At 39.5% G+C, this 15,509-nt stretch overlaps 1 protein-coding gene across 1 annotated transcript; it reads left to right on the plus strand.

Moving 5' to 3' along the window:
- Positions 1-213: 213 nt before the first annotated feature.
- On the plus strand, positions 214-2,593 carry LOC127813306 (endoglucanase 1-like). The gene is made up of 7 exons (XM_052354224.1): positions 214-563; positions 830-1,039; positions 1,127-1,327; positions 1,415-1,507; positions 1,595-1,868; positions 1,959-2,184; positions 2,287-2,593. Exons 1-7 carry the CDS (start codon positions 339-341, stop codon positions 2,555-2,557), a joined length of 1,500 nt encoding a protein of 499 aa, XP_052210184.1. The 5' UTR covers positions 214-338; the 3' UTR covers positions 2,558-2,593.
- The last annotated feature ends 12,916 nt before the right edge of the window (positions 2,594-15,509 follow it).

Raw genomic sequence — 15,509 nt, forward strand, 5'->3', positions numbered from 1 at the left:
AAAGGAGAGAGAGAGAGAGAGAGAGAGACCAAGATTGTCATGTGGGGCAAAGAATAAGAACCAGTTGACACACGAGACTAAATAGTAAGAACTGTAGGATTAATTCCCTGTTCTTGTCATGCCTCACTCTCTGGTTGATTACTTCAACAAGATCACCACAAGTATGGCCGGTTTGGCACAGTTAATCCCGTGATTGACATAACGTCTTTCTATCTCTTTCTCTCTCGGCAAACTTGTTTCTCCTCTATAAATACCTCCGCGCCCAATCAAAGCCCAACCCACCACCGCAGCATAAGTGTTCTGAGATTGACAATACAGGCTCGTAAAAGAAGAAAAAAATGAGTTGTGCTGCACTGCATTTGCCATCCGCATGGCCGCTTCTCTTTATGACCTTATTGTTTTCTATGGACGTGTCTTGCTCGGCCCTCACTGCTCAGGACTACGCCGATGCACTCGACAAGTCCATTCTCTTCTACGAGGCCCAGCGCTCCGGCGAGGTGCCCTCCAACCAGCGGCTCAAATGGAGGGCTGATTCCGGCCTCTCTGATGGCGCGCTTGATCATGTTCGTGCAAATTCGTCTCATTCTTTTATTATTATTATTGTTGTTGTTGTTGTTGTTGTTGTTGTTGCTGCTGCTGTTGCTGTTGTTGTTGTTTTGGTCACTAAGATTTTGAGCCTTTGACCCAACTAATCCTCATGGGTTCAAGCAAACTGTAACATCACATGTATTGGGTGAGAAGCGGGGCATGGCCCCGAGGGTAAAATACTGATAGTTAACGTAATTCTTGTCCATTTTTCAGTTCTCTTAGTTGGGTTCTTCCATTTCAGGTTGATCTTGTTGGTGGCTACTATGATGCCGGGGATAACGTCAAGTTTGGGTTGCCAATGGCCTTTACGACCACGTTGTTAGCATGGAGTGTAATTGAATTTGGTGTCTCAATGCAAAGCCAAATCCAGAATGCCAGGGCTGCCGTACGTTGGAGCACCGATTACCTTCTAAAAGCAGCCACAGCCACCCCTGGCTCCTTGTATGTCCAGGTGAAGAGGCCAAACTGCTTCATCTTCTTCTTCTTTTTCGTGGTCGTCTTCTTGTTTAAAACTGTGTTGTTCATGGATATGGTGCAGGTGGGAGATCCGAACAAGGATCACCAATGCTGGGAAAGGCCCGAAGACATGGACACTCCACGAAACGTATACAAAGTGTCGGCTCAGAATCCAGGCTCTGATGTTGCAGCCGAGACAGCTGCTGCTTTGGCTGCAGCTTCAATTATATTCCAGGAGTCTGATCCTCCTTATTCTTCCAAACTACTTCTCACCGCCATGATAGTAATTAAACACCGATCCTTGCACAGTCCATATATAGCTACTTCAAACCAAACTTCCATGAAATTAAACACCGATCATAATTTGCAGATGTTCGATTTCGCGGACAGATACAGAGGAGCTTACAGTGATTCTCTCGGTTCGGCTGTCTGCCCCTTCTACTGCTCCTACTCAGGATTCAATGTAAGAAACACGCATTCCACTTCTTGCTTGAATTGGTACCAATTACCAAATCAGTCTTATTGCTTGACGATTGTTCTTTCTCATTAGGATGAGCTTCTATGGGGAGCCTCATGGATCTATAAGGCTTCACAGAACTCTTCATACTCGTCTTACATCCAGTCCAATGGCCACACACTGGGAGCAGAGGACGACAGCAACTCCTTCAGTTGGGACGACAAGCGAGCCGGGACGAAAATCCTTCTTTCCCAGGGCTTTTTACAGAAGAACATCCAAGAATTTCAGCTATATAAATCACACTCTGACAACTACATTTGTTCCTTAATTCCAGGATCACCTAGCGTTCAAGCCCAATACACCCCAGGTCTAATGCATCCAAACCCATTTCCTCGTTTTTGATTTAGAGTTCAAACATGTTTGGATGATCAAAACTGTTTTTAATTCACTCTTACAGGGGGGCTTCTGTACAAGGCAGGGGAGAGCAACCTTCAGTATGTCACTTCCTCAACATTCCTCCTCCTGGCATACGCCAAGTATCTGAGCTCGAATGGCGGCGCGGCCTCCTGCGGCGGCTCGACCATCACTGCGGAGATGCTCATCGCCCAGGCGAAGAAGCAGGTTGACTACATCCTGGGAGACAATCCAGCGAAGATGTCTTACATGGTGGGCTTTGGGCAGAGGTATTGTAGAATTATTAACCATATATCTTCTTGTCTAAGAGTTTAAATTGGCAAATAAAAAGTTAATTTTATTCTTAATGTTATTATTTTTACTCTCAATAGGTACCCTCTGCATGTGCACCACAGGGGAGCCTCCGTGCCATCCATACATGCACATCCTGCCCATATTGGATGCAGTGAGAGCTTTCAGTACCTCCAGTCTGGCTCTCCGGATCCGAATGTTCTGGTCGGAGCTATCTTGGGTGGGCCGGACAACAACGACAATTTCGCCGACGATCGCAACAATTACCGGCAATCCGAGCCGGCGACGTACATCAATGCGCCGTTTGTTGGGGCTGTGGCTTTCTTCTCTGCCAATTCCACAGGAAGCTGAAGATCATATTATAGTTGGTGATGTTGAACACCTCTGGAAATGGATATAGTTCCACTTCCAGATAATATATATTCAATAGAACCAAATTAGATGTCAAGGTTTGCTATATTTGATGTTGTTACAATCAAAGATCCCATGTGTACTGCTCTTTAGGCTTTAATCTGTAGGGCTGTTGAAGTGTTGACACAAGAACTTAATACTAAGTAGAATTAATTGTATTCCCAATTTTTGTCTATACTTGATTTTTTTTTTTTTGAAAATCAAATTCTCGTCTAATTCAGAAATTAAAAAAAATAAACTCAGCATTGCTTTGATAATGTTGTTGCTTTTTAAATTTTTAAAAATAAAAATTAAAAATAATGTTTGAAATTGAGTCAAATATACTATATTTGAGGCAATGATGAAATATATATAAAAAATTATTTATATTGACGACGTATCCATTCTATACAAAAATGCTGAGTTGAAAAAAAAAAGTGTAACTAATCCATTGTCAAGAATTATATTGATTAGTCGGTTAATCAAGAAATAAAATACAAGTAGAGTTTTGATGTTTTTTTGGAAAGTTAAAATTATATTTATTTTTGAAAAACTAAAACAATGCACTAAATGGTGATTTTTTTTTTTTTTATGTTTCTTCTTAAGGAATTAAATAGAAATTAAAAATTAAAAAAAACACTAAAATCAACCTGACAAAAAATTACGACTAAATTTATTAACAAAACAATGTCATGAATTAATAAATTAATTTAGTTTAAAAAATGCCAACACCCCCAGTATAACCTATGGTAGGTAATAGTACCTGCAAATTCAAGAAATCAAATTTATGACTAAAGAACTTCAATTGTTCTTCCGTAAGATTTTGGTACAAGGGGTTATTTGGATTATCGTCCTTATGCGATCTCTTACCGCTTGTATTCTCGATTTCTGTAAAAGAGGTAAATCGTAAATGGAGATTTTGTCTCGCTGTGTAGAATAAGGAATCGAACCCACAATCTATTGGTACGAATCTTAATTTATCGTGACCCAACCACTTGAGTTATACTCTAGGGACAAGGGGTTACTTTCTATTTATAAAGATGGTAGATGACGTGTGGTGGGATCTCTCGTAATCCAATTATTGTTTCTTCAAACTTTTTAGGAGGACATCTTAAAGGAAATGGTCGTTAAATATTGGGAGAATACCCTATGGGAAACTGCGTAAGAGTCTCTTAAGACCTCTTTCAGAGGCATGTCAAGGGAGGGTCTTAGGAGCCCATCACCCAAGAGTAACGCCCCATTTTCCCACAACGTGCATTATCTCGAGATTTCAGAAATTTTTTTTTTTTTTTTCAATATCATAAACACAACATAAGCTCCTCGATATACATACCCTCATCATAATCATTTCCCGACAATCCCGATTGTACCTTCTTAGCATATCAAAATTTTAAAAATTAATAGACTAAGACAGGTAATATCAATCACATCAACGAAAGCGAGATCGAAACCTCAATGATATATATAACCAACAATTTCTTTTACAATAACCAAATCGATGTTTCACATTAAAATATCAAAATATTACATAACCTTTGAACATCGCAATCATAGACAAAAACTTACGAAAACTAAAGATAGCCGCTACATCTCGATGACATTCTTCCCCTTGGCGCCACTGCTTTCACCTGAAACGTTTGAATATTCTAGAGACATAATCCAAATTAGATGCTGAATCATCTAAGTGAGAGTTCAAAAACATTTTCATGCAGATGTGCAAAATCATATATAAAATCGACAAATCCTGACATGCCCTAGCCTAAGAGAATCTCACTTAGCACTTAGCCCTAATCGGGGAAAATGCAATCTCTCTAAAGGCGACATGACCATATCGACCCATTGGCAAACACAATCTTGCTTAAGAGGGACAACCTCGACATATGAATCCGGGAATCACTCCATTGTCATTGTTAGGCATTACGCTCCTACTCAAAAGCATTCCAAAACTCAACACAACCCTAGCCCCATGAGTGTCACATCAGCACTATCCCCAGAATCTACGTCACCTTGATATTAATGCTATTACTCAAAGGAACCTGGGGTGGTGTCCACTCTCAGCCCTGCCACTTGAGCCAACAACCGAGGTGGTGTCCACTCTCAGCCCCGCCACTTGAGTACCGTAAGGTGAAATCCGTCTCAGCCCCATCCCAAGTGGGTCATATAGCATTAACCCTCGGCACACATGTTACTCGAGGGCAACGTCACAGGTTAATAGCCCACGTTCCACATGAAAAACACATAACATGCCAATGCCGAAAATCATAACATGCATGACATAAAATTAGCATCTCAATGTATACAATTTACTGTACGAAATTTAATACATGTATAAATAAGCATTTGGACAACCATCACAGTAAACCTAGTCATGGGGATGAACACTCACAGTAAACCATTCATATGCCACAAACAAGTTTTTCGATATAACCACTCACCTTGAATGTATTCGGATTGCCTCGATCCTTGTGCTCTACTTCGATTCTCGTGCCAGGCGTACTATAACTCAACCTTGAGCCTCAACGATACCCTAGACATCGTATGCATTCAAAGGGAAATCAATATCTATTTTCCCAATTTTCTCATTATTTTTCTCTAATTTCTTCTTATATTTCTCTCGATAATTTCAAGTAAATACCTCTTCAAGCCTTTTTTCTAAATTTTTCTCCACAAAAATTCATAAAACAATATTTATAAGCCTATGGAAATTTCTGGAAATTTTCCAGATTTTTCTCCTATTTTATCAAATTTCCATAATTACTTATCCTTGAGAAAATTTATTTCTCATTGATTTCCTTCGAATCTACTTCAAGAAAAATCACCAAAACTCATAAAATTAATTCCTTATCCTTCTAGAAGTTTTTCAGAATTTTATAAAAACCCCTCATATTTATTTTCCATTTACCTTTCAGTTCAAAAATCCAAAATAATTATCTCCTCAAGAAATTTCTAGGATGAAAATTCATCAAAATAAACTATTCATTTTCATTGAATTTATGGATATTTTTCTAGAATTTTATTTCCTTCAATTCTATTTTTTCTCGAATTTTCTATATTTTCAGCATTTAAAAAATACAGAAAATACCTCCGGTCATCTTCTCCGGCGACGGCACACCGGAAAATCGAAGTGACGACACCAGGCTACTCCTCTCTCTTAGTCGATTCCAATGGTACCCATCTTGGTTGGAAAAACCCACTGGAAGCCTTCCGATTTGGCAAAAAACAGTCTGTTGAAGCTACCCGCTACCGAACTCCGGCGAATCAAATTAGCCTTCGATTCGAACTCCGATTGACATGAAACTTTCCAAATTTTCTACCCATAACCTTGCCACCAAAAGCCCCTTAATAGATCCTTCGATCGATCACTCTACAACTCGATTTAATACTCACGCAATATGTATATATATATACGGCCGAATATATATATATATATATATATGCGAAAACACTCCTTACACTACTCCAAAAACCCTCAAAATTCCCAGAATTACTCCTCACAACCTGGGGAACAAAAGCCCCTTATCCCCGACCTTTGATTCACTCCCAAAAATGAGAAATTCGAAGTAAAATTTTTGATGCAAGTCCTCACCAAAACTCGATTATTTATAGCCAAATTCGTCCGTTTTTTCGACCAATCAAAGGCCCTTGCTTCGCCCTTACGCGACCTTGGCCATGCCCTGACGAAGAACAGCTGCAAATCTCCAGATTTTTTGGCCAGAAACCGTGGCCAGATCTGCCATTTCTGAGCAGATTTTTCAAAAATTATAGTTTGGCCCTCATGAAATTTTCTTTTGCATTCTTATCCTTATCCTCAACCCCCTGATCTTCCCAGCACCATCACTAAGACCCTCAAGATTAGTACTTCTCATTTTCAATGGAAACTTCCAAAAAATTACCGTTTTGACCTCCCTTGGGCAAATTTAGAAAATTGCACTTAGGCCCGATTGATCGTTTTGACCCTAAATCCACTCGATTCAACCTGAAATCACTTAAGGGTTGTTCTATACATAAAATATTAGTCCTTGACATGCTCCGTTGACTTTTTGGACGTCTCCTACGTCGATTCAGTTTTCTCAGCCCGATCGACAGCTGTACCAGAAACTATTCCCGATCCAATTTCTTTCATCACCAAAAATCATAACTTATATTACTTGATGATGCTATACCATTTTTCTTAATTATCTAGGGTCCAAGGTACTCCCTTCAGTCGATTCGACAATTTATTTTACTTTTAAACCCGTTTTTCGATATTTTAAATTCATCTAAATCACGAGATGACTTCACATAGATATGTATTACATTCTCCCCCCCTTAAAGAAATTTCATCCTCGAAATTTTGCACTTAACATATTACATCGTTGATATTGATACAACTTCCAATTTAAATGCCCTAAATACCTCAATCAATTATCCCAATTTGCTTTTATTACACGCCCATTGCTTACATGTTTCTCAAAGAATTTCCAGTTGCAGCTCATTTACAGGTAGTTACACATCTCCCAGAATGACCTATATTACTTTGATATCACCACAATTTTCTTATCGTAATCACTTCTATTTTTGTCTTCAGGAGATCCGAATTCCTTTAGACTGATTCTTAAAATAACATTCTACGTCACCTAATTTTGATTTTCTAGTTGACACCCTATATCATGCTTTAGCTCTTTCAGGTAACGTGGTTAAGAATCAATTTTTGGTAGGCAACACCTTTGGTCATTGTCAGATGGGTCTCTTCGTCATCTTTTGCCAAGCTAGGGTAGACCTCTTCGTTTTCTCTTGCTAGGCAATAAACTCGTTCGGTACAGGGTCCTGGCGTCATGTTTATCTTCTCAGGCTAATCCATCTTCTGTCTTTTCGGACATTCACTAGCGTAGTGACCGGGTTGATTGCACGAGTAGCATGTGATCCCCATTCGATTCCCAGTTGGAGGTGCCTCTTTCTTCTTCAGGCAGTCCTTTTCCTTATGTCCTTTTTCGTCGCATGAAAAACACGTGATATACCCTTGAGAACAATTTCTTCCTGGGTGTTCTTTATGACATCTAGGACACGGTTTGCTATCTTTGAAATTTTTCCCACCTGTCTTATGCTCCGTGCCTTTCGAATCTCTTTTCTTTTCATCAGATCTTATTAGTCCTACATGCAATAAGTTCATCTCGGTGGTTAAAGCCCTGTCCAGTGCCTCATTGTAGGTGCTGATGGTACATGAGCTGAGAGCTTGTTGTAGGTCCACCTTCAATCCACTCATAAATTTCTGCGCCTTCTGCCTCTTGTCAGTTTCGTACATAGGCACGTACCTAATCAGTTGGGTAAACTTGACATCGTATTGAGTTACTGACATCTCATCAGTCTCATTAACTTCATGAATTCTCAACTCTTCTCTTCCTTCCAGCTTTGGGGAAAGTACTTAGCATTGAAAACTTCCTTGAATGCCTCCTAGGTTATCGGTTGAGCTTGTCTCGGCCTTGGATCTTGTGCTGCTTGCTTGGATGTCCTTTGCAGAGCCCGCTGGGCTGATTGCCACCATCGTGTAGCCTCTTCCTCTAGCATGAATGTGGCACAATTAACCTTCTCTTCGTCACTGCAGTGCAGATGTTGAAGCAGCTTCTCAGTTTGTTCCATCCAGTACTCAGCTGCATTGGGGTCATCTCCCGCTTTTCCTCTAAACACCGGGGGTCTTTGCCGGCGATACTGATCCAGCACATGGGGGGTGCGTCTAGGTGGCTCGTTCCTCGTTACATGTGTTAGCACGCACTCTAAGATCCGTTCCATTTGATCAAGTCTACTCTCACTAGGACCCGATTGCTCTTCTTGTCGTCTACTGCTCGCGGCGTGATTCGTCGAACGACTACGGTGATTACTCATAGCAGAATTCGTAGAGCGACTACGGCGACTACTCGTGGTGTGACTCACAGAGTGACCTCGATGACTGCTACTACTGCTCTCCTCATCTCGTTCTTTGAGATCTGTGATTCTTCGAGTTTTCACCATCTGGAAAAAGAAAAACACCAACACTATCTTTAGAGGTAACCTCAATCATCAGAATCCTTAGACTCTATTTCCAATAACACTAACTGAACCATCCTAGGTTTCTCACTCCCTAGAATCCTTGGTCAATACCAAATCATTCTAATACTCGAACCTCAATGATTCCTATCACCTATTTACAAACCTAACTTGATAGCTAGATTACATCGCATCAAACTAACCATTAATGACTCAATCATTCTCAATTTCCACTAGTACCCCTGAGTCTCCAATCGGGGTTTTAGCTAGTTTGCTCTGATACCAATTTTAACGCCCCGTTTTCCCACAACGTGCATTACCTCGAGATTTTGGATTTTTTTTTTTCAATATCATATACACAACATAAGCCCCTCGATATACATACCCTCATCATAATCATTTCCCGACAATCCCGATTGTACCTTCTTAGCATATCAAAATTTTAAAAATTAATAGACTAAGATAGGTAATATCAATCACATCAGCGGAAGCGAGATCGAAACCTCAATGATATATATAACCAACAATTTCTTTTACAATAACCAAATCGATGTTTCACATAAAAATATCAAAATATTACATAACCTTTGAACATCGCAATCATAGACAAAAACCTACGAAAACTAAACATAGCCGCTACATCTCCATGACATTCTTCCCCTTGGCGCCACTGCTTTCACCTGAAATGTTTGAATATTCTAGAGACATAGTTCAAATTAGATGCTGAATCATCTAAGTGAGAGTTCAAAAACATTTTCATGCAGATATGCAAAATCATATATAAAACCGACAAATCCTGACATGTACCAGCCTAAGAGAACCCCACTTAGCACTTAGCCCTAATCGGGGAAAATGCAATCTCTCTAAAGGCGACATGACCACATCAACCCATTGGCAAACACAATCCTGCTTATGAAGGACAACCTTGACATATGAACCCAGGAATCACCCCATTGTCATTGTTAGGCATTACGCTCCTACTCAAAAGCATTTCAAAACTCAACGCAACCCTAGCCCCAAGAGTGTCACATCAGCACTATCCCCGGAATCTACGTCACCTCGATATTAATGTTATTGCTCAAAGGAACCTGGGGTGGTGTCCACTCTCAGCCCTACCACTTGAGCCAACAACTGGGGTGGTGTCCACTCTCAGCCCTACCATTTGAGTACCATAGGGTGAAGTCCATCTCAGCCCCGTCCCAAGTGGGTCATATAGCATTAACCCTCAGCATGCATCTCGAGTGCTGTCACTCGAGGGCTACGTCATAGGTTAACAACCGACATTCCACATGGAAAACACATAACATGCCAATGCCAAAAATCATAACATGCATGACATAAAATCAACATCTCAATGTATGCAATTTACCGTACGAAATTTAATACATGTATAAATAAGCGTTTGCACAACCATCACAATAAACCTAGTCATGGGGATGAACACTCATAGTAAACCATTCATATGTCACAAACAAGTTTTTCGATAGAACCACTCAGCTTAAATGTATTTGAATTGCCTCGATCCTTGTGCTCTACTTCGATTCTCGTGCCAGGCGTACTATAACTCAACCTTGAGCCTCAACGATACCCTAGACATTGTATGCATTCAAAGGGAAATCAATATCTATTTTCCCAATTTTCTCATTATTTTTCTCTAATTTCTTCTTATATTTCTTTCGATAATTTCAAGTAAATACCTCTTCAAGCCTTTTTTCTAAATTTTTCTCCACACAAATTCATAAAACAATATTTATAAGCCTATGGAAATTTTTGGAAATTTTCCAGATTTTTCTCCTATTTTATCAAATTTCCATAATTACTTTTCCTTGAGAAAATTTATTTCTCATTGATTTCCTTCGAATCTACTTCAAGAAAAATCACCAAAACTCATAAAATTAATTCCTTATCCTTTTGGAAGTTTTTCAGAATTTTATAAAAACCCCTCATATTTATTTTCCATTTACCTTTCCGTTCAAAAATCCAAAATAATTATCTCCTCAAGAAATTTCTAGGATAAAAATTCATCAAAATAAACTATTCATTTTCATTGAATTTATGGATATTTTTCTAGAATTTTATTTCCTTCAATTCTATTTTTTCTCGAATTTTCTATATTTTCAGCATTTAAAAAATACAGAAAATACCTCCGATCATCTTCTCCGGCGGCGGCACACCGGAAAATCGAAGTGACGACACCAGGCTGCTCCTCTCCCTTAGTCGATCCCAATGGTACCCATTTTGGTTGGAAAAACCCACCGGAAGCCTTCCGATTTGGCTAAAAACAGTCCGCTGAAGTTATCCGCCACCGAACTCCGGCGAATCAAATTAGCCTTCGATTCGAACTCCGATTGACATGAAACTTTCCATATTTGCTACCCATAACCTTGCCACCAAAAGCCCCTTAATAGATCCTTTGATCGATCACTCTACAACTCGATTTAATACTCACGCAATATGTATATATATACGACCGAATGTATATATATGCGAAAACACTCCTTACACTACTCCAAAAACCCTCAAAATTCCCAGAATTACTCCTCACAACTTGGGGAACAAAAGCCCCTTATCCTCGACCTCTGATTCGCTCTCAAAAGTGAGAAATCTGAAGTAAAATTGTTTATGCAAATCCTCACCAAAACTCGGCTATTTATAGCCAAATTCGTCCGTTTTTCTGACCAATCAGAGGCCCTTGCTTCGCCCTTACACGACCTTGGCCATGCCCTGGTGAAGAAAAGCTGCAAATCTCCAGATTTTTCGGCCAGAAACCGTGGCCAGATTTGCCATTTCTGAGCAGATTTTTCAAAAATTACAGTTTGGCCCTCATGAAATTTTCTTTTGCATTTTTATCCTTATCCTCAAGCCCCTGATCTTCCCAGCACCATCACTAAGACCCTCAAGATTAGTACTTCTCATTTCTCCCTGGAAATTTCCAAAAAATTATCATTTTAACCTCCCTCGGGCAAATTTAGAAAATTGCACTTAAGCCCAATTGATCGTTTTGACCCTAAATCCACTCGATTCAACCTGAAATCACTTAAGAGTTGTTCTATACATAAAATATTAGTCCTTGACATGCTCCGTTGACTTTTTGGACGTCTCATACGTCGATTCGATTTTTCAACCCTGTGGACAGCTGTACCGAAAACTGTTCCCGATCTAATTTCTTTCATCACCAAAAATTATAACTTATATTACTTGATGATGTTATACCATTTTTCTTAATTATCTAGGGTCCGAGGTACTCCTTTCAATCGATTCGACAATTTATTTTACTTTTAAACCCATTTTTTGGTATTTTAAATTCATCTAAATCACGCGATAACTTCACACAGATATGAGGTATTACACAAGAGGGTATCTTAAGTCCTTTTGCTCGGTAGACTTGTTCATCTCTTGTTTTTAGCTCTTGTTTTTGGACTTGTGGGCTTTATCTCTCATGGATCTTTCAAAAATGGCCTCTTTGTCCATGGACACATCAATTGCTCCCGCCTTTTCTTTTAGGTCTCCTGGATGAAAGAGTAGTTATTCTGTGGAACTATGTTTTCTGGGAGACTTTTCTCGAGAGACTTTTTGATTTCTTACTTAAGGTGGTGATTTTTTTTAATATTTGTTAAGGTTCTTACCAAATCGAATCTTTTTACCTTGATTAATTAGCTGAGATCTTTCGTGAGTTTATATCTTTAGCGCCACGGGTCTTGTCGATTCGTCCCTCAATCCAATTGCTGAGGTTTTTCAAAGGCTTTTACCTTAAATGTGTGTATCCCTGCCACTCCGTCTCTTAATCTAACAGATAAGGTATTCTGTAGGCTTCCATCTAGAGTGCCTCATGTCCCTACCCATTCTTCTCTTGATCCAATGATTAACTCCATCTAGAGTGTCATGTGTCCCTGCTACTTCGTAGCTTGGGGAAGCCTACAAAAAAGGGGACCACAGTCATTTTATTTTACTTATTGACCAAGGTAAATTGCGTCTTTATCTAGCTTCTCGTAAGACTCTTTCGTTGTTTTCTTAAACTCATTAGCTGACTTCTCTTCATCGAGAGACTCTCTCAAACTCGCTTACAGACTTTCTTATCTCAGGAGTCTCTCTCGAACTTGCTCCCATACTTCTTTCTCTTAGGAGACTCTTTGGGACGACTCCACTTAGGAAACTCTCTCAGAGATTCTCCTAGTTTATTTAGCCAAACTTCTTCTTGTAGTTTCTCCACCTCTCTTTTGGAGAGTTTTTTATATTATATGATAAGGGTAAAATAGATTTGTAGACTTGTCTTTGGATATGGGAAGCACAAACAATTTTAGGTACTTCGTCTCATCTTTTGGGGGGATGATTTTGTGAGGATGTTCTCATTGTTCCCTTTTCTTAAGGATTACAAAGTAAGGCTCCTCGAGGAAGGGAACACCTACACTGCCTGTGTGTTCAGCAATTACATACAGAGCTTATTTCTTGGCTAGTCTTCGATTTCCTCTCCCTCATTCTGGGATGAACTTTTTGAGAGAGAGTCACTTCCACCCTAACTTCATTACAGTGGGTGGGCCCAGCTAGTGGCTTTCATTATTCTTTGCCACTAACGTGGAATGGAGCCTACCATAGGGCTATTGGAGACGTGATTCAAAGGTTGACTGGGTTTGTTGCTTAGACCAAGTCTTGGGGTACATGGGTTGTTAACAGGTTGTTTTACGTAGTGGGTATTGTTGTTAATAATAAGCTAGTGGCTCCAGTGGACCTTCGTTAGTAAATGAGTGATCAGAAATCTTTGGTTTGTTTGTTTCATCACCCTCCTTTATGAAACCTTCTGGCTGTGCTACATAGACCTCTTCTTGGAAATCTCCATTGAGAAATGCCAACTTGACATCAAATTGATAAACAAGCCATTGCAATTGGGAAGCCAATGGTAGAACAAGTCTCACCGTTTCAAATCGAGCTACCGGAGAAAAAGTTTCTTCAAAATCAACACCATATTACTGCGCATATCCTTTTGCCACAAGACGAGCTTTGTGCTTTTGTATGCTTCCATCTACAGCAAATTTGGTCTTGAACACCCACTTCAAACCAATTGCATTTTTGCCTTCCGGTAAGTCAACCATCTCCCATGTTTCATTCTTTTCGATAGCTTTCATCTCTTCCACCATTGCTTTCATCCATTCTTCTTTTTCAGTTGCTTCTCCATAATTTATAGGGTCTGAAACAGTAAGAGCAAACTAACAAGATGCATATATATCTATACTTCCTTGGTGGTGTCTCATCTGAAGACTCTTGAAGAGTTGTGGATGAAGAGTTTATGCCTGGTGTTGCTGAAGTTGATGACTTTGCTAACGTCATAGTGGGTGAACTTGTAGGGGTTGGCTCTTATCTTTCCTCTAAGGAGATTTCAACAAGCATAGGCATCTCTTTATGTATTTGTTCTTCACCCCAATCCCAACTTGCATTTTCATCAAATACTATATCCCTTCTAATTAAAATCTTTCCACTAAGAGGATTATACAGTCTATATGCATTAGATTGAGTACAATAACGAATAAAAATGCATTTTCAGATTTTTCATCAAGCTTTTGACGAACTTGTGAATATATCAAAGCATAAGCAACATACCCAAAGACTCATAAATGACTTACAGATGGTCTCCTTCCACGCTAAGCTTCATATGGAGTTTGGTTCATGACAGCCCTTGTTGGTGAGAGATTCAACAAATAGACAGATGTTGCTACAGCTTCAACCAAACACTGGTTTGAAAGCCCCCTTGCTTGTAACATACTTCTTGCCATCTCCACAACAGTTCAGTTTTTGCGCTCAGCAATGCCATTTTGCTCTGAAGTTTAAGGAGTTGTTAACTCCCTATGAATGTCACTTTCTTCGCAAAACAAATTAAATTCTTTGGACATGAATTCCCCGCCTCTATATGTGCGAAGAACTTTGATATGGCAGTCACTTTGCTTTTCCACGATAACCTTAAATTTCTGGAACTGCTTAGAAGTTTCTGACTTGCTTTCCAGAAAATAAACCCAACTCATGCGACTATAATCATCTGTAAATAGTAAGAAATAACGACTCCCACCCAAGGACTCAATTTGCATAAGCCCACATAAATCAGCATGAATTAATTCTAGACAGTTTGAAGCTCTCCAAGCTTTTCCATCAGGAAATGACTTCCTAGTTTGTTTTCCATAAATGCACCCATCACATAAATCAATACAACCAATTTTTGGTAGCCCGTGAACCATACCTTTACCACTTATCAACTTTAGGCCCTTAATGTTTAGATTCCCGTACCTCAAATGCCATAGCTCTGAGTCTTCCTTTGCACTTGCAGTAAGAGTAAAATTTAGGCCCTTAGAAACATCCAGTGGGAACATCTTGTTTGAAGTTATGCTGATATGAACCTTTTGGCCTGATTTCTTATTTTTAATGACATGTGCATTGTCATCAAATAAAATAGAATATCCACCAGTCATCAATTGTCCAACACTCAATAAATTGTATCTTAGATCAGGTACAAATTGAACATTGTTCAACTCTTTTACCTTGCCATTGCTAGCGCCAACTCCGACTGTGCCTTTTCCTTCAACTTGCATCTCTTTTTTGTTGCCAAGCTGTACTTTTATCCTTTGCGTCTCATCAAGCTCCTGGAACAAAGATTTGGTGCCCGTTATATGGTTCGAGCAGCCGTTGTCTACAAACCACAAATCGCTTGGCTTCATCATGGAGATCGTTGCTTTATTGTCACAAAATATCTCTGTTGGTCCTCTTGTTCCTGTTAAAGTTCAGCTAACACTCTCCTTAGCTAAATGGCTAATAAGCTGCTGAAGTTGCTGCCACGTACTCTGCTTTTGAGGTTGACAACGCTATTGTTGCTTGCTTTTTTGAACTCCAAGTGATCACTCTTGATCCTAGAGTGAAAATATTAGCCGAAATG

Source organism: Diospyros lotus, chromosome 11 (genome assembly GCF_014633365.1).
Source record: "Diospyros lotus cultivar Yz01 chromosome 11, ASM1463336v1, whole genome shotgun sequence".
Lineage (NCBI taxonomy): Eukaryota > Viridiplantae > Streptophyta > Magnoliopsida > Ericales > Ebenaceae > Diospyros > Diospyros lotus.

Bases quoted from the DNA above. Each gene is read 5' to 3' on its own strand.
- LOC127813306 (XM_052354224.1), top strand. From the start codon at position 339: ATGAGTTGTGCTGCACTGCATTTGCCATCCGCATGGCCGCTTCTCTTT. The intron at 564-829 runs GTTCGTGCAAAT...CTTCCATTTCAG, and splicing joins CTGATGGCGCGCTTGATCAT to GTTGATCTTGTTGGTGGCTA. The intron at 1,508-1,594 runs GTAAGAAACACG...CTTTCTCATTAG, and splicing joins GCTCCTACTCAGGATTCAAT to GATGAGCTTCTATGGGGAGC.